At 48.0% G+C, this 22041-nt stretch overlaps 7 protein-coding genes across 10 annotated transcripts; 1 reads left to right on the forward strand and 6 right to left on the reverse strand.

Moving 5' to 3' along the window:
• Positions 1–34: 34 nt before the first annotated feature.
• Positions 35–2466, reverse strand: LOC5666867 (zinc finger protein 2). Its single transcript, XM_001688630.2, has 3 exons — positions 791–2466; positions 370–723; positions 35–299 (listed from the first exon to the last, which is right to left on the reverse strand). The coding sequence occupies exons 1-3, from the start codon at positions 2198–2200 to the stop codon at positions 162–164; spliced, it is 1902 nt and encodes a 633-aa protein (XP_001688682.2). The 5' UTR covers positions 2201–2466; the 3' UTR covers positions 35–161.
• A 328-nt stretch (positions 2467–2794) lies between these two features.
• On the forward strand, positions 2795–4620 carry LOC1276254 (casein kinase II subunit alpha). The gene has a single exon (XM_315576.5). It carries the CDS (start codon positions 3023–3025, stop codon positions 4052–4054), a length of 1032 nt encoding a protein of 343 aa, XP_315576.4. The 5' UTR covers positions 2795–3022; the 3' UTR covers positions 4055–4620.
• Positions 4621–7763: 3143 nt separating this feature from the next.
• On the reverse strand, positions 7764–10645 carry LOC1276256 (zinc finger protein 865). 2 transcript variants are annotated; one of them, XM_315578.5, is made up of 3 exons: positions 10490–10645; positions 9206–10071; positions 7764–9116 (listed from the first exon to the last, which is right to left on the reverse strand). In XM_315578.5, the coding sequence occupies exons 2-3, from the start codon at positions 9812–9814 to the stop codon at positions 8778–8780; spliced, it is 948 nt and encodes a 315-aa protein (XP_315578.4). In that variant the 5' UTR covers positions 9815–10071; positions 10490–10645; the 3' UTR covers positions 7764–8777. The 2 variants fall into 2 exon arrangements, with proteins under 2 accessions (XP_315578.4, XP_061505467.1); XM_061649483.1 differs by lacking the exon at positions 10490–10645 and adding an exon at positions 10160–10449.
• A 152-nt stretch (positions 10646–10797) lies between these two features.
• Positions 10798–13536, reverse strand: LOC3290001 (uncharacterized). The gene is made up of 6 exons (XM_061649484.1): positions 12984–13536; positions 12453–12913; positions 12193–12378; positions 11391–12109; positions 11152–11326; positions 10798–11076 (listed from the first exon to the last, which is right to left on the reverse strand). Exons 2-6 carry the CDS (start codon positions 12891–12893, stop codon positions 10954–10956), a joined length of 1644 nt encoding a protein of 547 aa, XP_061505468.1. The 5' UTR covers positions 12894–12913; positions 12984–13536; the 3' UTR covers positions 10798–10953.
• On the reverse strand, positions 13536–15874 carry LOC3290000 (uncharacterized). 3 transcript variants are annotated; one of them, XM_061649486.1, is made up of 7 exons: positions 15760–15842; positions 15538–15689; positions 15201–15477; positions 14970–15121; positions 14731–14907; positions 13907–14655; positions 13536–13840 (listed from the first exon to the last, which is right to left on the reverse strand). In XM_061649486.1, exons 3-7 carry the CDS (start codon positions 15460–15462, stop codon positions 13603–13605), a joined length of 1578 nt encoding a protein of 525 aa, XP_061505470.1. In that variant the 5' UTR covers positions 15463–15477; positions 15538–15689; positions 15760–15842; the 3' UTR covers positions 13536–13602. The 3 variants fall into 3 exon arrangements, with proteins under 3 accessions (XP_061505470.1, XP_556218.4, XP_061505471.1); XM_556218.4 differs by having other exon boundaries at positions 15538–15874; XM_061649487.1 differs by having other exon boundaries at positions 13536–14655; positions 15538–15824.
• Positions 15875–16502: 628 nt separating this feature from the next.
• Positions 16503–19018, reverse strand: LOC1276258 (uncharacterized). Its single transcript, XM_315580.5, has 7 exons — positions 18842–19018; positions 18474–18742; positions 18250–18398; positions 17979–18173; positions 17065–17903; positions 16812–17001; positions 16503–16727 (listed from the first exon to the last, which is right to left on the reverse strand). Exons 2-7 carry the CDS (start codon positions 18736–18738, stop codon positions 16587–16589), a joined length of 1779 nt encoding a protein of 592 aa, XP_315580.4. The 5' UTR covers positions 18739–18742; positions 18842–19018; the 3' UTR covers positions 16503–16586.
• A 371-nt stretch (positions 19019–19389) lies between these two features.
• LOC3290002 (uncharacterized) lies at positions 19390–21961 on the reverse strand. Its single transcript, XM_556220.4, has 7 exons — positions 21818–21961; positions 21459–21746; positions 21213–21382; positions 20958–21143; positions 20139–20896; positions 19883–20075; positions 19390–19803 (listed from the first exon to the last, which is right to left on the reverse strand). Exons 2-7 carry the CDS (start codon positions 21724–21726, stop codon positions 19636–19638), a joined length of 1743 nt encoding a protein of 580 aa, XP_556220.4. The 5' UTR covers positions 21727–21746; positions 21818–21961; the 3' UTR covers positions 19390–19635.
• Positions 21962–22041: the final 80 nt, after the last annotated feature.

Consider the following 22041-nt stretch of genomic DNA (forward strand, 5'->3'; position numbering starts at 1 on the left):
GCATCCGTTTGCACAAAATGAAGCGAATCCGAAATTACTGTAATTATGTTTTACGTACCCGTAACAGTTTTATTCACTTTTGTCTCTTGTTTGGAATGTTGGAGGGATAGAGAGCTGTCCTTACGGGTCAAGCTAAATCAATTTAAGCCACTACAGCCAATTCAATCCATACGGTGCTGCTGTGCGTCGTTTGGGAAAAGCTCCTCTTCCTTAATTTCTATTATTTCTACACTGTTTTCGCCTTTCTGGACATACTTTTGGCCACGTTGCTGCGTGCTAGTTTGCTTGGAAGATTTCATCTACAATGAAACGACGCAAGATGGACCGTTAAATTAACCGTTTTTAACTCTCGCAACACATTCCGCTTACCTTATTTATCTTCCGCCGATAACTCTGCTTAGACAATTGTGCCGCTCGCATAGCCCTTTCCTGTCCCAGCAGCAGATTCGTCTTCGGTTTTACCCTAGCGTTCACCTTAATGCCGTGGCTCATCATGTGCTTGTTGTACAGCATGTGGTACTTAAAATCGCGCCCACAGCAAACATAATCCTCCTGGTACGTGATGCACGTGTGCCGGTCGAAGCTTTCCTGTGTGAGGCAAACGATCAGACACGTGCCACATTCCAGCTTTTTCGGATGCTCGTGATGATGGCGGTGCTCCTGCAGTGCTTCACTAGTGTCGAACGATCGGACACAAATGTCGCACACGAAGTATGTTTGTATCTACAACGAAAATGGTACATTAATTCGAACTGCAATTGAAATTCAAACGCGTCTCGCGTTCCCATACCCCATGAAAGCTCTCCACGTGCATTCGCCACTTGTCCCGCCGGCTGTACGACGCATCGCAGTGCTCACACTGGAACCGGGCGTCCTCGGTGTGGACCGCTTTCACGTGTCGATTCAAATGGTGCTGCGTCTTGAACGGTCGTCCACACACCGCACAGCCAAATTTGCGCACCAGGGTGTGCGATTCCAGGTGCTGCTTCAGCAGCTTCTTGCTCGTAAACACGGCCCCGCACTGCACGCACTCGGCCCGATCCTCGCTGATGTGAATGGCGGCCAGATGGTTGGTCAGCTCGGTGCGCGTGTGAAACGACGCCGAACAGTACTGGCACTCATAGCGCGTGATGCCGACGTGGCGCTCCATGTGCACCTCGAGCGAGACGCGATGCTTCAGCTCGTTGCCGCAAATTTCGCACCTGTACCGGCTGTGCGGGTTGCTGGCCTTGTGCTGCTCTAGCTCGTCCACCGTACCAAACAGCTGCAAGCAGAACGGATTGTTGCACACGTACCCGACCTTTCCCTCGTTCAGCTGGTGCTTTTTCGTGTGCATAGTGAACGCAACGGTGTGGTACGATTTGTAAGGGCATTTTTCGCACTGATAGCGTTCCCGATCGAGATTGCTTTTCTCCTTCTCGCCCTCGCTATCGTCCGTCGCGGTTGCATCCTTTTCCACATCCACTTCGAGCTCTATTTTCAATCGACCGCGTTTGCTTGTTTGGATAACTTTCCGTTTCTTCTTTTCATTATGCTTTGCCGGAATCGACTCTTCTTCTACTTCGTCTTCCACTATCGAGTTATCATCCGGAGTGACCTCTTCTTCGGATGGATCATCCAATGGCACCAGCTGTTCCAATATCACAGGCTCGTCCACCATGGCCGATTCCTCGAACGGGACCAGCTCTTCCAACTGCACCGACTCTGCTAGTGCAATCTGGTCCTCCAAGCTGTCCCCCTGCTCGTTGCTTTCGCCATCATCTTGCTTCATGGAAGCAATCATGTACTGATCGTACTCCAGCAAGAGATCCTCCACGCCAGCCTCCGTCGCGTTGCACAGGTCGAGATCGCGAAACAATAGTTCCAGCTGTTCCGTTCGGCTCTCAAACAGCGCCCTGAGCGGCATTTCATCGCCCAGCTTCACACGCACCAGCGCGACAAGGAACTCGTGCAGATGATGCATCTTTCGGCGATATTTGCTGAAAAATTCCATCACCTCCAAACAGGCTATGCACACGGAGCCAGGCAGGTAGGGCAGGACATTCGCGGGCAGTCGAAACGTGATGTCCTGCAGGAAGGTTCCAATCGTTCCGTCCAGCAGTGGACGATGCGTGTCCAGCGTCTCCATCTGATCGGGGTGTACCGACTGCAAACAGGCACGGCAAACGTTCGGAAACGTTAGTAAATTAAAAACGGTCATTTTAGCAACACCAGCATGTGGGGAAATTTAAAAAATTAAATCACAAAATAGTTTCACACAACATAAACACTGCGGCCGGTTGTTCACCCTGTGTGGAAAGTTTTGTTGTTTTCGTTGGACGCCGCTCTCGGTCGTTGCGTTTACACTGCCGACGCTGTGTACTTGGCCCGCATCGATGTCTTTTCTTGTTTTCGTGTGCTTTGCACGCCTTTTTGCAAGGCAGAAAAAACATTTTCCATTCGCTCTTTTGATGGCTTGCTGCATTGCTTTACTAATTATAGCTACATAAGCACAAAACTCTTGCCAAACATTAGTAAAGCTTAGCAATAAGACCAAAATTCACCAATCCAGAGGCCAGCTGCACCCTGGAATGGCAAGATACCTTTGCATGAAATGAATCACTGTAAAAATGGTTCAAAATCGAATGAAATCCTCCCAAAAATGTGGTTTTAGCTTTTCTCAGCGCATTTCACACAATTGCTGCAATTTTTGCCACCCAAAAGAGCGTTTTCCATTGCGATCGAGCAGCTGCAGCCGGCTTGAAGTACGCAACGGTGCACCGTAAACGGGCGGCCCCGAGCCGTTGTCAAAACCGCTTGTCATGTCAACGTTTGCGACGTTTGTCTTTTGGCAGCCCTTTTCGGATAGGGAAGAAAAGTTGCCGTAGGAAAAAAAGGAAAGACCAACAGCAGCAACAGCAGCGCGCAGCAAACGGGGACGGCGAAGTAGCAAAAGGTCGGTCGAAAAGATAGCAAAACGGCGAGCAGAAGGTGAACAGAAACGCCACCAGTCCCTACGTTTGCAACGACGGCAACCAGCAGAATGACGCTGCCGAGCAGTGCGCGGGTGTACGCGGATGTAAATTCGCATAAACCACGTGAATATTGGGACTACGAGAACTACATCGTCGACTGGGTGAACCAGGATGACTACCAGCTAGTGCGGAAGCTGGGCCGGGGCAAGTACAGCGAGGTGTTCGAGGCGATCAAAATGACGAGCAACGAGAAGTGCGTGGTGAAGATTCTGAAGCCGGTCAAGAAGAAAAAGATCAAGCGCGAGATCAAGATCCTGGAGAATCTGCGGGGCGGCACCAACATCATCACGCTGCTGGCGGTGGTGAAGGATCCGGTCTCCCGCACGCCGGCCCTCATCTTCGAGCATGTGAACAACACGGACTTCAAGCAGCTGTACCAAACGCTCAGCGATTACGACATCCGGTACTATCTGTACGAGCTGCTGAAGGCGCTCGACTACTGCCACAGCCTGGGCATCATGCACCGTGACGTGAAGCCACACAACGTGATGATCGATCACGAGAACCGCAAGCTGCGCCTGATCGACTGGGGCCTGGCCGAGTTCTACCATCCGGGGCAGGAGTACAACGTGCGGGTCGCGAGCCGCTACTTCAAGGGGCCGGAGCTGCTGGTCGACTACCAGATGTACGACTACTCGCTCGATATGTGGTCGCTGGGGTGCATGCTCGCGTCGATGATCTTCCGCAAGGAGCCGTTCTTCCACGGCCACGACAACTACGACCAGCTCGTGCGCATCGCGAAGGTGCTCGGCACCGAGGACCTGTTCGCCTATCTGGACAAATACAACATCGAGCTCGATCCGCGCTTCAACGACATCCTGTCGCGCCACTCGCGCAAGCGATGGGAGCGCTTCGTCCACTCGGAGAACCAGCACCTGGTGTCGCCCGAGGGGCTCGACTTTCTCGACAAGCTGCTGCGCTACGACCACTTCGAGCGCCTGACCGCGCGGGAGGCCATGGAGCATCCGTACTTTGCCATCATCGTCAACGGGCAGATGCCGCCACCGCCGACCTCCTCCGCCAAGGGCGGCACCAACTAAACATGCGCCCTGCCCTCCTCCGTCATGCCCGTCCACACCACCACCACCACCTTGTCTGCCGCCGCCCTGTCCTTGCGCACCAACGTACCGCAGCGAGGAGGGAGCAAGCATTTCCACCTCGGACAGCAGTGGAGTAGCAGCAGCAGCAACGGGTGGATAAGATGCAGCCGACGCCACCCCACTCCGTTCGGTGTGCCCGTCTCCCTTCCTTTCGCCGCCCTCGGTGGAGGATCGCGCCTGGCACGGATGCTGCTGGGAGGATGTGGTGCGTACGCGGCGCTGCTAACCATTCACACCTGGGACGGAACGAGAACGACGACGATGGTGCGTGCTTGTCGGCCAGACATGACCGAGCGCCGGGGAGGTGTCGAGCGAAAATGAAGAGTAAGTAGCGCGCTTAAAACGAGTAAGGTTTTGACGGAACGGGCGTGAGAGCGGGAACGCGGGAGCTTTGGATGCCGTTCTTTCCCATTCCGGATTGAGTGCGTGTTCATTGCCGTGCGCTTTCGCAGAGAGTGAAGAAGAAAAACGAATAATCGGCATATTGATAAACACAGAAAAAGAAACGTATAACAAAACATGAAGAAAACAGCTAGTAGGGGAAGAAAAAGTTTAGCCCGAATATTTGAAACAAACAACAAACAGCAAAACAAAACAAAAAAAGCGGGGATTATTTTAGAATAGGTTCACATATGCTAAACGAGAGAATTTAAAACGTAGCAGAAAACGCATTGAACAACTGAGGGAAAGTGGCAAGTACGAAGCGAGAGCGATTAAATGAAGGATCGAGAGAGAGAGAGAGAGAGAGATAGAGAGAGAGAGAGAGAGATAGCGAACAGAGAAAGTACGAGTGCGAGTTTGAGGAGAAGATGCTAAGAACATCAAATAAGTAACCTTTCATGTAAAATGCGCTTTATCTCCATCCCCATCTTCTCAGCAGGGAGAAAAGCATAAAAGGGAAATGGAGGAAAACAAAAGCAAACAAACATCGGTAAATCTAGTAAAACAAGGAATAATGCAAGGCACGAACATCAAACCACTAACCTTACGAAGGATAGGAGTCGTATAACCGGGACACACGGCAGCCAGAAAGGACATGAACATGTTTTGCCCGCTTCGCCTGTCGTGCCGTGACCGAAGCATTTGCAGCAAATCCCATTCAAACCCCGCAGCAGAAAGCCCCGGTTAGTAGAACGGGTACTAGAAAGCGAAGGCTAGGAATCAGGAGACAGCCCCTTCACGCCCCACCACCTCACCCGCAAAAACACTCATTTATTAAGCAGGGTAGTGAACATTTCTTAGCACCACATATAATGATCATGCTTCAATGAGATATAAATATAAACCCAGGATGAATTCGACAACCGTAACTCCCTTTTTCAAAAAAAACCCGGCGTTGCTGAGGTGCAACAGAAGCTTCATGGCGGTGTATCCTTTTTGCAAAAGCAGGAAGCAGCATAGTAGGCTTACGCATTTACACCACGCAGGATAGCAAGCGAACAGAAGAAGAACTCCTAACACTCATACCCCATGGTCATTTGAATTTCGATGTGCACTAAGCTCATAGTGCATACCTTCCTATCTCACTCTCTCTCTCTCTCTATTTTGCTACGTGGTTCAGTTTGTGAGTGCGTGAGCGTATCGCGACACTAATTATTGGGTATCGATCGTGCAGCCGCTGTGTACCCGTGTGTGAACATGAAAAATATTGCGACAAAAAAAGAAGCGCGCGCAACACAGAAAAAGCGCGGAAGCAAACCCCCGGGGCTTGTGTTTGGTGAAGGTTCTTTCGGTACGTAACACTTGAAGGTCGGACGCGTTTTTGCAAACAACCAACTACCACCATCCCCCATAGAAATGCAAGATGGAGTTGGAGTAAAATGTCTCACGGTGAAAGTTCTGCGCTAGCTAATTCCTTCAGTTCTTTTCACTTGCTCGTGAAAATGGGTTTCGCTTTGTAATTTGGAAAGGGGGGAAAAACGCCACCAATTCCCACAAACGTACTCGTAAAGTAGTGGTGCCCTTGATGTTTGATTGTATCGCTCCTCCCCCCAGTAGGATTGTTTGATTATGATGAGAAGAATTGATGTGTTTATGCTTTCCCTCTTCTTGCTATTTCATTTCTTTTGTATCCTTTTAAAACCATCTGTTCTCGTTTCTCTATGTCTCTCTCTCTAAGGTTCTCTCATTTTCATTAAACTCTTCGCTAGTATCCAACGTTTCCATCGTTTTGTGTTTTTAAATGTATCTCAATTATTTCTTTTCCTCACCGACTTATGCTAGACTTTCTCTCGTTTTACACTTAGCTTTGTGCGGTTCTTCCCACAAGCACACACACACACACCCTCTTAGCCTGTGCGCACCACCATGCTTTGTTTTTCGCTCGTGTCTACTACTTTCCGTTTCCTCCCCATCTTTTTTTTCTCATTGTAAGCAAAACAGCAGTTTATATAGAAACAGATTTAAACAAACAAACAAAACGAAACAAAAAAGAACGCTAGGATTATTACAAAACAGGTATTTTGTTCTGCTCTTTTCTTTTGTAATTAAAGTGAAATCAAATATTAATAAAAAAAAACAATACCCTCAAAATGGCCGCCTCTGAAATCCCCATTCCCACCACCCCCTTCTACCAATCCAACCCATTGGTTAACACGGGGCGAGGGAGGTCGGGGGGTGATTATGAACAACAGGAAGAGGAAAGAATAAGAAATAAAACTTACCCGCTCCCTCAACGGTAGTCTCCCTTCCCCAGCCCACATCTGCTCAGAGGGAGGAGGGACGCTCATCGATCAATTCACGCTCGCTGCTAGCTAGTAGTAGTAGGCTGTTTGTTGGCAGGATATGCATTTCGTTTGTTTTACATATTTGTTGTTACTGTCGTAGAGTAGTCGCTGTTCGTTATTTAAACCAATCACCCCACAACATTGCCCCTCCACAGGGGGTTAATTTAGAAAAACCGTTCACAACTCCCCGCTAACCGTGACGGATCGGAGAGAAGAAAACAGCAACGCGGCAGACCGGAAGTGGTGAAGCAGGGAAGGCAGACAGAGCTGAGCCGAGATCTCCCGCAGTGAATTGATGTCGAGCGTGGACACAAGCGACCCCCCGTAGTGGAGCATAATAATTAGTGGATGTATGTGGTGAAACTATGAGAGTATGTGTTAAGGGCAAAGACGCTTTCCCTTCCCTGCGTATCTGTTTTGTCACTCCTTTTCCACTTCCGCCAGTCGTTGATGCGATCACGTGGTCCTCCTGTTAAGCATGGCGTGGATATCTTTAGCATATTATGTTTTACCCTGTGTCTTTTTTTATGATTATTGTTTTAACAAACACACACCTTAAACCCCCCAATTCGTGGTTCTCTCTCTCTCCTGGGCTGGAATGGCGTACGACGCTGAGGAGGGTTTTTTTTTCAAATGAATCAACCCAAGTCGTTAGGTGATCGTGAAATAAATGCATCTATAAAATAACCGTTAGAGTATATATGTTTGAATTAACTATTTCAATTTCTTCCTTCCTTAAAATTTGGGTATGTCGATGCTTATCCCCCCCTAATTGCCCCATCCCAATCTCTTCCCATTACAAAAACAATATGGATAAACAATAAAGATGAATCTTTGGAAGGAGAATCCAACAACCCGTGGTTCACTTCATTCGTTCGGATGACATCCTACAAAACATTAACTCTACCACACTCACGTGCTTCTTTACTCTTTGCGATTTGCGGGTTTTATTCGTCCATTAAATTGTGTATTGTTTTCCACGCTCCCACTACCACCCTGTTCCGGGTGGATACAGCTGAAAAACAAAAAGAAGGGCGAACTATATACAAATTCAAAGGGTTTCTGTGTGTGTTTTAGCGCTATGTGAAATGGTACTGCCTAAACGTAGTTCCGACCCCTACCTACACACAGCAACGTGCGTAGGGCTGGACCATGTAGAAGAGTGTTTAATTTTTAATAATCAATTATTCTAACGTCTCACACACCACACGATTCGACGGGTTTAAAATGTGTGATTGTTACTTTCTTTCGTTTTTTTTTATTGTTGCTGCTGCTGCTGAGGTGTAATACTTCCAAACGCGGCACGAAACGGGCTCAATGCGGGATGGTGGAAGAATATTGGTCGCCTGACTGACTGACTGGCTCTGTACTGTACTGTCCATGTAAGAGTTGTTGCATAAATTCAATCCCAATTTCGTTTAGAAGACTTTATAGAAAATATCTACTCGCAATGCTCGCTTGTGAACAGGGTACAGCGTGTTTGACCTTTTGTTATGAATTATTCACGATTCTCTGTGCCTCTCTTTCTGTCCTTCCTTCGATCAGACTATTTAAAAATCAGTAAAACAGACACAATCATCTGAAGAATTGAAGTACTACTAATCGCACACAAATCAATTCCAGATTGCACGTTAAACTAGCAGCATTTAAATGAAAGTTACTTTAACTGATATAAGCTGAGGACACAAAATATGTTCTTCAATTAAATCTAGTAAAAAGGTTTTCCCATCCCTTGACCAGTGTTGAGATTTATCCTCTTGTTTTGCTGTTAAATTATTGTTTAAAAAAAAAGAAGAAGAACGTTCTCCACCTTCCGTAGTCACCGGGACAAACAAGACCTGCTGCCACCGCACTCAGCCCAGCACCAGTACACAACTTGCTGCTATATACTAAAATAATCCTGGGAGGGGGACAACACGAACACACACACACCCATTTCACGATCCTCGCGAGGAGCGCATTGCGCGAAACTGGCTCAGCAGCGTGCCCTTCGGTATCTTGACCCGCGCATTCGTCTTAATGTTGTGCACCGTCAGCATGTGCCGGTTGTAGTAGTAATGGTACCCGAAATCCTTCCCACAACACTCGTAGCTGTTCTGGTACGTGATGCAGATATGGTTGCCGCTGTAGTTCCCGTCGGACGTGCGCGCGTTCGGCGTGAGACACGTGGCGCACTCGAGCGGCTTCGGGTGCTCGTGGCGGTACACGTGTCGCTGCAGCAGATCCTCGCTTTCGTACGAAACCAGACAGATTTCGCACACGAAGTAGCTTTGAATCTGAATCGAAGCGGGGGAATTAGTTTGAGCGATGCTTTTCAATCTTGTTCCCCTATCTTCTCCCCCAAACCTCCCATTGGCATCCTTACCTTGTGTATGAGCTCCATGTGCGCACGAAGCTTCTCGCGCCGCCCGTACGACGTGTGGCACACCGTGCAGGGGAACCGCTGGTCCTGATGGATCGTCGCATGGTGGCGCTTTAGGTGGTACCCCGTCTTGAACGACAGGGGACACTCCGGACAGGGGAACTTGCGCAGCGCCAGCTCGGCCGGTGACTCCTCCTTCGGAAGCTTTGGCTTGCGCTTGCCGGTACTTTGCCGTTTTCGAGGTTGTTTGGTTTTTTGGGCCGCCCCGCCACCAGTGACCGATGCAGCCGCTGCTGCTGCTGCCGCTGCCGCCGCCGCAGCCAGATGCATCCCGTTGGCAGCCTCCGGTGATCCATCTTCGTCGCTTTCCGTGTTGTAAGGGTTTTTGAAGTACATATCCGGCTGGCCTAACCGCTTGCCGAGATCTAGCCCGGCGAGCGACGCAAAGTGTAGCGGTATCGAGGAGCCTTCCGCTACATTCGGCGGCACATTCGCCATTGCACCGGGTGGGTAATACTTTTTCATATCGGCTGGCGTGAATTGGTCGTAGTTCGGCATTGGTTGTGATCTGCCCACGGCGCCAGCGTTTGGATGCATGCGTGCTTCGTCCATGGAGAGGGGGAGTGGGGCTTAGTGTTCCTGCGAGCGGCTAGAGGCGTAAGGCATGGGTACACGCTTGGATGTGTGTGTGTGCTGTTTTCGGTATGCCCGATCCCGGTATTTGCACCTGAAGCGAAGCTTTAGCGGTAGTTGGGAGCTTTCACCAGATTCAAAAGGCACCACGAAGTTTACGTATTACTCTATCCACGCATCAGGTCGAGGAATAGCGTTCAATGTCTTCAAATGTCTTCAACAGTCACTTTCAATCGCTGTAATTAAACAGGAAAATGAATGAAAAAAGGATTGCTTCGAGACGTCTTTCCGCATCATTTGCTCGCTTCCTCTACTTCTACGCACAGCAGGACATCGTGTGTACGTCACTGCACCACACACTCAGCGGGGCGTCATTGTGCCAGCCGTGTAGCAAAATCAACCTCAAAAACAAAACACACGCTCCCACACATTCGGGGGACGAAACTTGTTCTAACCGGAAAGATGATGATGCTGATAGTTTTCCCCCCAAACAAACTATTTACTTAAGAGCTTCGGTCCGTCTTGCTTCACCTTCCACAATGGACGCACGGTGGCTTGGTAGCTTGCGGTAGCAGGAGGCATCCCCTTGGCATTTGCCGAAGTTTTGCCCCGCGCAATGGCGAGCGTAGGGAGAGGGAAACGTTTTTGGCTTACCATTTACCACGACGGTCGGCGGTTTCAGTGATCGCAGGATGGCGGAAAATATGTTACGCTGTAGTCGTCGCTCTTTGGTTTTTAGGGGGCACAAGCGAGATTGTTGTTTTCCAAATTGTTTACCATCAAGACGAGCGTGACGTTTACACGCAGCAGACGCAATCGATCGTTTTGCGCGCATCGCAACGGGTCGCGTGGATGACAGATTTAGTTTGATGTTTTGTGGTGACCGTTGGTTGCGCTGTACATTTCTTTCAATTTATATGGATTATTTCTTTTTTGGCAAAACATTAAATAAAATAATAGGATTGTTATGCAAAAAAATGTAAAATCGTATTTAATTTTTGAAAAAAATATCGCCGATTTCAAAATTACACTTTTTAATCACAATCGATTAATCATTCATCCAGCAGGAGCTCACAATTTGTACAAATGTCTTCCTCTAAACGAGAAAAACAAAGATTTTACTGTAGAATCTCGATACTAAGCAGTTCAACACTCCTATCGTGCCTAGAGTCTGCAAATTGACCAGTTTCGTCCGATTGTTGGGATAATAATTCGTCCTCTATATCTGACTCACAATCATACTGGAAATAAGTCATAAAGAAATGGATTATTTTTCTTATTTCACAACATTTATGAAAATGGCTAAATTTACTTACTTGTGCTGTTGCACCCATAGCTTCAAACTGTCCCAAACCGGTGGCCTCATGCACTCTCCTACTGCACCGATGATTGTTGTACTTATGCTCACTGGCGTACACACCGAGACACCTACCGCACACATAGTTCCCGGAATGTGCATGAATCTCTCTATGGCGCCGTAACTGTTCGTCACTGTAAATGATACAAAAGATCGATTGTTGGTACTTTTCAGCAGTACACACCAGCATTAAAATACCTTTGGAACTGCTTCCCGCACGTTTCACATTTCCCTTCCGTTGGTGTGTCTTTTTTGTTGTGCGACAGCAATAGCGCCCGGGCGATATCATGGCTTTCGACGTGCTTTTTGAAAAGATCGTAGAATTTTATCCTATACCCACAGGTACGGCACTTGAAAACCTTATGATCATCATGGATATGTTTCTGCAACGAGGCTTGATCCAGGAACCACTCGCGGCAAATTTCCTCATAAGGACAGATCCATTTTTTCGCTCTACCCGTACCATCCGCTTCTTGGGACGATCGGGATCGATGCCGTTGTTCTACCGCTCTGGGGGAAGTGGCACTGCAATCGATTTGAAAACAGCTTGCAGGAATTGTTTCCTCGCATCGATTCGCCACCGCGTTGGTGTCAGGTCGGGGAAGGTCTTGCTCAAACGTTGTGTACTTTTTCACCCGTCCGTATGTTGCCACTTCCGCCTCCAGCCGCTGCAGGGTAATGTTTTCCTCTGCTGCTTGGCATATGTTGAGATTCTTAAGAACGTTCGCCAAGTAGTCTCCCTGGGCGGCGTAAAGCTCTGCCAGTGGTTGCCTGTTGCCCTTGAGCAGCTGTGCCATTCCAGTGCTAAACCTTTTCAAACACTGCAACTGTCTTTGGTAGTGGTGGAATTGTATCAGCACCTCCAAACACTCCGCACACACCTTATCCGGCAGTAGATGGTGTATGTCGGTTCGTTCCTGTACCCGTTGGAAAGAATAAAGAACGAACGTTCAGAGGATGGTTCCGTAACCCGCATTTGATACTTCGCCCTAATTATTACCTTCGAATCGATTACTTCTCCCGTTATTTCATCAAACTTTTGCTCGATCGTACTTTCCAGTGCCTCGCTGTAGGAAGCGAACGGTGTGAACAGCTTCTCATCATCGATCGCCCGAAGACAGAGCGCACAAAGGTTGGGAAATTTCTGCAACCGATAGACAATCTTCTCCAGCATGGGCGATTCATCCTGCAGGAAAAGATTAAACTTTTTAACTTCGTTTTCATCCCATTTTCCACTCCACTGTGAGCGAAAAATTGTACCCTCAGTTCTTCCGCTACCGTCACCCCACTGTACGTGTGATCGAAATCTGTCGACGGTTCCGCGGACGGATTGTTTTGCCGGTACAGCTCTTCCAAACGCTGCTGGCGCACAAGCTCCTCGAGCTTCTGCTTTTTGGAAATGGTAACAACCATCCCCTCCCGCACCGAAGGCACCGCATCCACACGCAAACGGCGCAGATTTTTGCTCAACTTTAGCAACGGCGAGTGAGCCATCTGATAGTCCTCGTGGCGAAAGTGGGCCGAACAGACGGCGTCGGTCTTGAAGGGCGTCCAGTCGACGCCCCGACGGCAAAACGCCATCCATCGGCTGCGCAGCGCCTCGTCCGCTGGGAAGGCGTGAAAGATTAGGGCCAGCTTGCGCTTCCTGACATCCACCCGGCGGTTGTTGCAGAATGCAGCCGCACATTTGGAATTGGGCATTTCGGGGGCCGTGGGTTATGCTGGAAACGGGATGGGGATATACATTTAACAATGGTGTCTCACGTGTTATTATCATCGCCAGGAGCTTACCAAAGGTATGCAAGTGTTGGCACAAGATTCAATTTAGAGGCTAAAAAGGACTGTTCACTTTTGAAACGAAATAAACAAACAATCAAACAGAAACACGCCGACACCTGGTCCAAGCAGGTATTTTCATCCACTTCCTATGGCAGCCATTTTGATTAGCACAGTTTGACAGATATCAACCACACGTTGGGTTTCACGAATCTTTCGTATTGATTCATTCATATGAATCTTACAGTGATGAGTGATTCAAATCGCGTCCCAACTCTTCAAAGATTCATAAATCTTTAAAGAAACATAAATCTCTAAGGATTAATGAATCTCGAAAGATAAATGTATAGGCTGGCATGACTACGAAGGTTGCTACGCCAACAAGAAGAATAATGAGCAGGCCAAGCTCTATGAATTTTTGGAGATGTATGAATCCCTTGAGATTTATGAATTCCCAGAAATTCGTGATTCTTTTGAAATTTGTGAATCTTTGGAGATTCATGAATCTTTGAGATTTGAGACGCAGAAATGGCTAAACTTGTTCAGAAAAATTCGAAGCCATTCCGCTGAGTTCTGAAAACATGTGTTCATTTATTCTGTTCTGCCATTTCATTTTCGTCGCTTCCAACCTTACCTACATGTAGTCATGATCTAAATAAGACAGTAATGCCCCCTTTGTGGGCACCTCTTCCGAGCCTAGCGGATCGACACTCCACGCATCATTTTCCGAATCATCGATACATGTTGATTCACTCGTTTGGTGGCCACCTTTTTTTGTACTGAATCTGTTGCTGCCAGACTGGGGCAAACTAATAAACACACCGGTCCCAGCCGAAGAATGACTTTGCATGTGATGCTCAAGAACTGCGGCACTGAAATCGCGAAAGAATGGGAATGAAAAGAATGTCCCATATGTCCCGTTGCCGTGTGTCCCTTACCTTTGAAATACCTTCAAGCAGATGTCACATTTCACTCCCGCGCTCTTACTTTTACTATTATGGTCCAACAGCAGCGCACGTGCGACGGCGTGACTTTCGAGGTGCTTTTTAAACACGTCGTAAAACTTCACCTTCAACCCACAGGTGTCGCATTTGAAGTACTTATGCCGGGTGGCCATGTGTAGCTTCAGGGAGGCTTGGTCCGCGAACCACCTGTTGCAAACGTTCACGAACGGACAGCACCAGGTCTCCTTCCAGCTGCCGTCCGGCTCACGTTTCCGCGGTCTGCCGCGTTTTAGTTTCTGCGCCAGAAGGCCGCTGGCAGAAGCAGAGATGCTAGGAGCCGCATCTACCGTAGCCTGCTCGACAACCATTTCCACCGCGGGTGCCTCATTTACCTTTATCTTTGTGTGCTGCTGTACGTGTGGGAAGGCAACCGCCACCTCCGGTTTCTGTTCCTGCACGTACATATCCAGCGTAACGCCCTGTGCCGTCTCGGGATACAGGTTAAACACTTTCTCCGTCTCCGGACAAATGTTGAGATTCTTCAGCACGTTCGTCAAGTAGTCGCCTTCCACTGCGTACAGGGTTTGTAGCGGTTTGCGGTTCCCTTTGCGCAGCTGTGCCATCCCGGTGCTAAACATGCGCAGGCATTTCAGCTGTCTTTGGTACTGGTGGTACGATACGAGCGCATCCAAGCACGCCTTGCACACTTTCTCGGGCAGCATGTGCTGCAGAGCGGCACGTTCCTGTAGGAGCCAAAGAAACAATTCTTAATATGTCGGTACCATGCCAACACACTCCAAGCCACGAAGCTCACGTACCTCTTTATCCGTCGCTGTTGCTGCAATTTCGTCAAACTTTTCACCAATCGTGCAACGCAGCTCGTTATGGTATTGAGTGAGCGGAAAGAACTGTTTGTTGTCCGCGCAAGCTGTAAAGCAGAAGGCGCACAGGTTCGGGAATTGGTGCAGGCGGTAAACGTAGCTCGGTAAGCGGTTCTACAACGACAGAAAGCAATCGTTACGAACAATCCAGCGACACTACATGGTCAGTTTAGTACCTTGTGGCCTTGCAGCAGCTCCTCGACCGCGTCTATGCCGTGGGCAGTGCCGTTGTTGTACAGCTGTTCGTACAGCTGTTTGCGTGTCGCCTCTTCAATCACTCTGCTCGTCGCTATGGGAATGGGCACACCATTCCGGATGGATGGTACCGCTGGAATCGGGAAGGGATCGAAACAACGATTTAATTACTACTCCCTAAACAAAGCAACCTAAACTCCGCCCAACCGTACCATTGATTTTAAGCATTCGATACAGCCGGTTCGCTTGCAGCAGCGGGGACCGGGTCATTTGATAATCATCCTTTGTGAAGTGATTCGAACACACCAAACCGTTCTTGGGTGGCTTCCAGTTCGGGCCCTGTTTGCAGAACTCGTGCCATTTCTGCTTCAGCAGCGGGTCAGTGGGAAACTTGTGGAAGATGATGTCCAGCTGAAGGGATTTCACCCGCTCCCGGTTGAAGGTACAGGACGCTACCGAACAGCCTTCGGGCATTTTGTGGTAAATGTGCTGGAAATAAGAGGTACCATCACTATAAAACGTTCAATTGGTCATATCCAAATTACGTACCAAGGATCGTTATTGCTTTGTGGAGTAATTTACACTGAAATATGCTTTCTAAAGTCGTCGCCTGCTTAGTGCCTTTGCTTCACTAGCCCATTTACATACAAAGGTAAACAAACCAAGTTGTTGTTCCCCAGAGCATCCGGAGTAAAGTAACGCTGCGGTGCGGAAGAAAACTGATAAATACCTCGCAAAAAGAGTGTATTTGATGTTAGAAATTAGATTTACGATATGTCCAACACACGAATGAAACCAATCAACTCGGAAGGCGCTAAAAAAGATAAACAACACCAACAAGACTGTCAAACGATTTGTTTGTCCTCCAACATGAAGTACCCTATACACGATGAAATATATTCGGATACGTAGCATGTCGACTAGTGATGGATAAAGTTTGCCAAAATCCGGTGTCAACTCCGATAATTTCGGAACCGACTCCGGAAGAAAGGTCCGCCCAGCATTATCCAGAGTCGTTCGGAATCGTTCGGAGTCATCCGAATTCGTCCGGAATCGGTTGGAGTCGTCGGAGTTATCCGGAATCATCCGGAGTCTGCCTTCGATTCAAAGATCTGTATACGAAGTGCACGCACAAAGTGAAGGAAACACAAACACAACGAAATGAAATGCCTGATCACAAGCAAATTGCAGCGGACGGAAATCTCTGAGCGGAAATAGTGGTTCAGATTTTGCCGGAGCAGGAATCGGACTAACAATAGCCGGAATCGGATCGGAGTTGTGGTTACGCTCCAAAGAGCACATCTTTAATGTCAACTGTCTTTTTAACTTTTAAAAATCAATTTCTAAATCAATTAACCAATTTTTTTAATATTAAATTTAACAAGAAAACAAGCTCGAGCTAGAGACTTAAAGACTGGAAAGTCATTTATCGCACGCTCCAAAGAATGAAACCTCCGGCCACCAGGTAACAGCTAAAGAGAGTTTAAATTGCTTAACACTTTTGATCGCTTGAATAGAGTTCAATTATAAAGTGTCATTTTATTGGAACCATCCAGTTCGGTAGAGTTGTTATGGTCATCAAGTTTAAGCTCTTATGCTCAATCTTCTATCTCCTTTTCGTCGGTATCGTCCTCCAGGATTTCCTCCAAATATTCTTCCTCCGTTATCATCTCCTCAGTACTACTGTACTCTTGCATAGCACGCGTTGATACAACTTGAATGTCCGGTTTATAGTCGGGCTATGAAGAACGGATGAAGGAAATCGATACAAAAAGAAGAGATTAATTAGTGTACCCAAACCCAAAGACGGTCTTTTCATGTACCCTTTTAAGCGCCGGTTCGACTCCAACATTTTCCGAGAACGGATCCTCGGCCGTTTCCACCCTCATTTCTACGGTGGGACATTTGTGTTTGCCAAACTCCTCGTTCGTTAAAAACACCCCCAGGCAGGTGCCACACACGTAGTTGCGCTCTCCGGCATGGGTTGTTTCGTGGCGTCGAAGAATCTGCTCGCTGCGTAAATAATGTGATTACATACCGCACGGCACTTGCAATTGCTATGTTGTATTCGCTTACCTTTGGAACGTCTTGCCACAGTTTTTACACTCCAGCTCCTGGTTCGTCGCTTTCTTGTTATGCGACAGCAGCAACGCACGTGCGATAGCGTGACTCTCAATATGCTTTGTGTACAGCTCGTAGAACTTTATCTTAACACCACAGGCGTTGCAGTGGAAAAATTTGTGCCGATTCGCAATGTGCTCCTGCAACGACTGTTCATCCGCAAACCTCTCCTTACAGATGGCCGCGTACGGGCAGAGCCTAGCGTGATTCGCCTCGTTCTCCGCTTTCCGCGGTCTGCTGCGTGCTTTCTTCTCGGGCGGTGAACCTTGTCCTTCGTCTCTGTGCGCGGGCGCGGTTGCCACCTGGCTGGTGGAAGCAGTAGTAACTGGTGGCTTTTCCACGATGTTTACCTCGTGAATCATTTGCACTCGCTGCTCGTTATGGTCTTTGTTGACTGGGGCCGAGCTGTTTTTTGGGGCACACTTGTCCGTCCGCTGCACTACCGCTGCATATTGGTGCAGTAGGCTGCACATCGACATTGGTTTCGGTACGAACAGCGTGTACTTCTTGATGCGCCCGTACGTTGCCACCTCCGCCTCTAGCCGTTCGAGTGTCACCTTCTCTTCCGGCCCGGGGCAAATGTTTAGGTTCTTTAGCACGCGGGCCAGGTAGCTGCCCTGTTCCTGGTACAGTGTTTCCAGTGGTTTTCGGCTGCCCTTGAGCAGCCGTGCCAGCCCGTAGCTGAATTTGCGCAAACACTGCAGCTGTCTTTGGTACTGGTGAAATTTTACCATAACGTCCAGACACTCCGTGCACACCTTGTCCGGCAGCAGATGATTCAGCGTGATTCGTTCCTAGTTTTGGAGTACCGGGAAGCAGGATGTTATAAGTTTCTCCGCGGTTTTAACGAACCTTTAAAATACACCTACCGTTCGGTCCATCGTTTCGCCCGTTATTTCGTCAAACTTCTGGCCGATCGTACATTGCAGTTCCTCGTTTTGCGAGTCGAACGGCACGAACACGCTCTCGTCCGTGATGGTTTTGTAACAGAATGCACAAATGTTGGGGAATTTGTTCAACCGGTACACAACTTTGCTCAGCACAGAGGAGCTGTTGCCGCTGCGCTGTTGAAGAAATTCGTTCAAAAATAATGCTTTCGAATGAGCTGTTCTGTTTACAGCGCTACAGTACCCCACCAACCTTGTATTTCGTTTTACATATTTCGTCAATGTCTACATCCTGATCGTCTTTGCTGTACAGCTCCTGCTCGAGCTTCTGCCGGGCTTCCCGGGCAAGCTTATTTCGCGCTGCTACTGGAATAGCACGGCCCTTCCGGATGGTGGGAATCACTGGAAAGATACCGGGAAGCGCAAGTCAGAAAAAAGGCCCCAAGAAAGGCGGTAAGACACTCGGTGCCACCATACCATCCGGCTTGAGCCTTCTCAAATTCGTTGCCAATCGTATCAGCGGCGAGTGGGACATTTGATAATCGGTGTCTTTGAAATGGACCGAACACATTGAATCGCAGGACTTTGGCTGCCAGGATGGTTCGCGCTGGCAAAACTTCACCCATCGCTGCCTCTGCACCGGATCACTCGGGAACGTGTGGAAACCAATGTCGAGCATGCGTTTTCTCACATTCCGCCTGTTGTTGTTGCAGTCCGCTACGGCACACGAACAATTGGTCATATTGCTGGAAAAAAAAAAACAGATAGGAAAACGGGAAACATTACTCATAGTCACCACCACACACGCTTGTACCGTCGATCGGCTTTCATACACTATTACGCACCGACGCGCTGTTGCGTTTGACAACTGTAACAAGTAAAAAATGTATTTAAAGAGTAAAAAAATCGATCAGAGCGGATAAATTCACATAAATAACGAATTTGTGTTTGATTCTGTACGCCAACTTCTTTGCACGAACCACTAACAACAAACTTTGTAAACAAAGAAAAAAGGAAAGATTTTTTTGACAACTCCAACCAAAGGTAAAGAGACGTTTGGTTGTGTGCGTGTGTGCGTCGCAATTGTTCTATACAGCTTGATGCGTCATTGTATTGGTGTGCGTTTATTTTAAACCCAAACAAACCGTTGAGATTGCCTCTTCCATGCGTAATTGTCGCGCAAATGGTTGCGTATTACGAAATGCATAATATATTCAACAAAAATTAATGAAACTAATTAAGATATCAAAAACTAAGCATTTGATGTTCGATATTGTGTTGTCCATTGAATATAAGTATAAATTTAATCGAAACTTTGAGCGCAAAGGCGTTCACGCGTTAACCTTGGAATCGCGCACGTGTTTGAATCAATTCTAAATACTAAGCAGTAGCATTTTTGTAAATATTTTTTTTTATTTTATTATTTACAAAAATATTATATATTTCACAATCAGAAATCAGAATTATTAATGGCGCTAATAAAAAAAAAGTATTCGTGGAATCTTTAGCGAATTCAGCGTTTTTACATTGTACATTTCATATTGTTACAATTCTTGTGGCCCTTTTTCCTAATTGATTTTTGATTTTATTATCAATCACAGGACAGGACAACCCATCGTGACGCGAGCATCCGTTCAGTTCAATCGTTCTCTTCCGATTCTGCTGCCGAATGCTCTTGATGGAGAATTTCGATGTCAAGTAGCTTGACGCTGTTGTCGTTACTGTGGTTTGCAGTACCAACGGGTGGGAAGAAAGTTTTACTCGCTATACATTTCGATCCAGCAGTAGCACTTAGAGCATGTTCAGGCTGAAACAGAAAAGAATCAGATCACAATTAATATGGCGGGCAGTAGTAAAGTTTCTGCTACCGTGGGTAGGCCCCTTACCGTGATTGTAAAGTTTCTGTTTCGTTTGGACAGCAAAATATCCTGGGGCGTTGCAAGCTTTGTGCTGGATGCTAAAGAACACCGATGGCTGCTGAAATCTTGATCGTCCACAAACACGCCAAGGCAAGTTCCGCACACATAATTGCCGGTCGGTTTGGGTCGCTTCTTCTGCTCCAGCTGGGACGATTCATCTCTGTGGACAGAGGGAGAAGCCATCACATTAATAATTGCTTGCTTTAAAACACCCTCCCATTACCTTATTACACTGCTAATCGATTCCGACAGCGCTCTCGTTCGATTGTGAGACCTCAGCAGGGCGCGCGCAATCGTGTGACTCTCCATGTGCTTCTGGTACAGATCGTAGAACGCTATCTTACTGCCGCAAATGTGACAATCGAACGATTTGTGCTCCTCCTTGATGTGCTGCTGCACGGCCTCTTCCGTGAGGAACCACTTTTGGCAGATCGTAGAGTACGGGCAGGTGTGCAGCTTTTGGGTCTCATTCTTTTCAGCCAACCGCTTGCGTGAATTGCCGTGCGGCACTTCATAGATTTCTAGCGTCCGTTCGCCGGACCGTGCCGTACCGGGAGACTTGTACACTGCTGGCCCGGTTGCACCGCTTTCGTCGCATATGTCCATACTCTCCGACAGTGCATCGTCCGTGCTAGAACTCTGGTCGAACGATCGCGGATCCGCTGGACCTTCCGCGTATATGGGTAGGTTCTGCTTATCCTGCCCGTACGATGTCACCTCTTCCAGCACCTGCTCCAGCGATTGGTTTATCCGCTTGCCTTGAGCAATATCCAGATTGCGCAGTATGTTTACCAGATAAGGACCCTGGTCTTGGTACAGATTTTCCAACGGGTTCGGATTGCCGTGCAGCAGGTGTGCAATACTGGTGCTGAATTTCTTCATACAATCCAGCTGTCTTTGGTACTGGTGGAATTTTATCAGCGTTTCTAGACATTCTTCACACACCTTGTCGGGGAGCAGGTTTTGCACATCGCTTCGATCCTAAAACGAACATGAATGATTTTAACTAACGCCAATGGGAATGAGCTTTGTCGCACCATACCTCTTGATCCATCGGATCACCCGTTATTTCATCCAGCTTTTGCTCGATGGTGCACTCCAGCGAGTCGTGGAAGTGCCCCAGCGGCAGGAACACCGAATCGTCTTCCATTAGTCTCAAGCAGAATGCGCACACGTTGGGATATCGTTGCAAAAAGTAGATACTCTTCTTACACCCATTCAAAGGATCCTGTCAACGCAAAACGAAACACGTTGTGATAAAACCATCCGTTACATCCCGTTCCCTCTCTTCCCATACCCTCTGTTCCGGCTCGTCCGTCTTCGCCTCGCTGTACGTGTGATCATTTTCCGATCCTGTATTGTGCTCGTCCTTGTTGTAAAGATTGGCCAGCAGCTTTATCCGCACCTCGTCAAGCTTTTGACGCTTGGACAGTGTAATCGGCGGACGGCTCATGACGGAAGGAACGGCTGAAACGAGAACGAAATGACAAAAACGCTTGTAACACCACATAAAAAGTTGCACTGCACAACCCATCCCACATACCATAACCCTTGAGATGTCTCAACCGTTTGCCCTGCTTGATGATCGGACAGTTGTTCATCTGAAAATCATCGTCCCTGAAGTGTGCCGAGCACAGTACCGAGTGTTTGTTCGGCAGCCAATCTTCCTCGCGCTGGCAAAACTCGATCCACTGCCTTACGTTGTGATAGTTCAGCGGTGGAAACGTGTGGAACGTAATGTCTAGGCCGCGTCTGTTTACGTTGTAGCGATTGTTTTTGCAGAACGACGCGGAGCAGCACGAAAACGGCATCTTGTCGGCTTGTTCGTTCGCTGCAGCGGGCAGAGGAAAGGTTAGTTAATGACATTACAAAAAAAAGGTAAGTACAAACCCTTAATCTTACCGTCTTACTGGCTTCAGAAAGTTGCTCTCAGAAGGAAAAACAAGCAGCCAGCCAATATCACGGCCAACCACAGCGAACCAAGCGAACTTGCGGGAGATTTTACGCTCGAAACCAAAACAAGCCCAAACTATGTGTCAGATTTCTTATTTCTTTCTGTTTTCAACTCCACTCAAATGTCAGCGTGCCTGCGCACTTGTGTCACATCGCGTACGATAGCGTGGAGG

The sequence above is a fragment of the Anopheles gambiae genome, chromosome 2 (genome assembly GCF_943734735.2).
Source record: "Anopheles gambiae chromosome 2, idAnoGambNW_F1_1, whole genome shotgun sequence".
NCBI lineage: Eukaryota > Metazoa > Arthropoda > Insecta > Diptera > Culicidae > Anopheles > Anopheles gambiae.

What these genes read in the sequence shown, in the direction of transcription:
- LOC1276258 (XM_315580.5), bottom strand. Translation starts at nt 18,738, where the DNA reads ATGACCAATTGTTCGTGTGCCGTAGCGGACTGCAACAACAACAGGCGG. An exon ending in GCGAAACGATGGACCGAACG is followed by an intron (nt 17,904 to 17,978) that starts GTAGGTGTATTT and finishes CTCCAAAACTAG; the next exon opens with GAACGAATCACGCTGAATCA. An exon ending in TCGAACCGGCGCTTAAAAGG is followed by an intron (nt 16,728 to 16,811) that starts GTACATGAAAAG and finishes CGTTCTTCATAG; the next exon opens with CCCGACTATAAACCGGACAT.
- LOC1276254 (XM_315576.5), top strand. Translation starts at nt 3,023, where the DNA reads ATGACGCTGCCGAGCAGTGCGCGGGTGTACGCGGATGTAAATTCGCAT.
- LOC3290001 (XM_061649484.1), bottom strand. Translation starts at nt 12,893, where the DNA reads ATGCCCAATTCCAAATGTGCGGCTGCATTCTGCAACAACCGCCGGGTG. An exon ending in CGGTAGCGGAAGAACTGAGG is followed by an intron (nt 12,379 to 12,452) that starts GTACAATTTTTC and finishes CTTTTCCTGCAG; the next exon opens with GATGAATCGCCCATGCTGGA. An exon ending in TGCGGGAAGCAGTTCCAAAG is followed by an intron (nt 11,327 to 11,390) that starts GTATTTTAATGC and finishes TATCATTTACAG; the next exon opens with TGACGAACAGTTACGGCGCC.
- LOC5666867 (XM_001688630.2), bottom strand. Translation starts at nt 2,200, where the DNA reads ATGACCGTTTTTAATTTACTAACGTTTCCGAACGTTTGCCGTGCCTGT. An exon ending in ACGTGGAGAGCTTTCATGGG is followed by an intron (nt 724 to 790) that starts GTATGGGAACGC and finishes TTTTCGTTGTAG; the next exon opens with ATACAAACATACTTCGTGTG. An exon ending in ATCGGCGGAAGATAAATAAG is followed by an intron (nt 300 to 369) that starts GTAAGCGGAATG and finishes GTTTCATTGTAG; the next exon opens with ATGAAATCTTCCAAGCAAAC.
- LOC3290000 (XM_556218.4), bottom strand. Translation starts at nt 15,462, where the DNA reads ATGCCCGAAGGCTGTTCGGTAGCGTCCTGTACCTTCAACCGGGAGCGG. An exon ending in CAACAGCGACGGATAAAGAG is followed by an intron (nt 14,656 to 14,730) that starts GTACGTGAGCTT and finishes TGGCTCCTACAG; the next exon opens with GAACGTGCCGCTCTGCAGCA. An exon ending in TGCTTGAAGGTATTTCAAAG is followed by an intron (nt 13,841 to 13,906) that starts GTAAGGGACACA and finishes TCGCGATTTCAG; the next exon opens with TGCCGCAGTTCTTGAGCATC.
- LOC1276256 (XM_315578.5), bottom strand. Translation starts at nt 9,814, where the DNA reads ATGGACGAAGCACGCATGCATCCAAACGCTGGCGCCGTGGGCAGATCA. An exon ending in ACATGGAGCTCATACACAAG is followed by an intron (nt 9,117 to 9,205) that starts GTAAGGATGCCA and finishes GCTTCGATTCAG; the next exon opens with ATTCAAAGCTACTTCGTGTG.
- LOC3290002 (XM_556220.4), bottom strand. Translation starts at nt 21,726, where the DNA reads ATGCCGTTTTCGTGCTGCTCCGCGTCGTTCTGCAAAAACAATCGCTAC. An exon ending in GTGATCCGATGGATCAAGAG is followed by an intron (nt 20,897 to 20,957) that starts GTATGGTGCGAC and finishes TGTTCGTTTTAG; the next exon opens with GATCGAAGCGATGTGCAAAA. An exon ending in ACAGAAACTTTACAATCACG is followed by an intron (nt 19,804 to 19,882) that starts GTAAGGGGCCTA and finishes TTTCTGTTTCAG; the next exon opens with CCTGAACATGCTCTAAGTGC.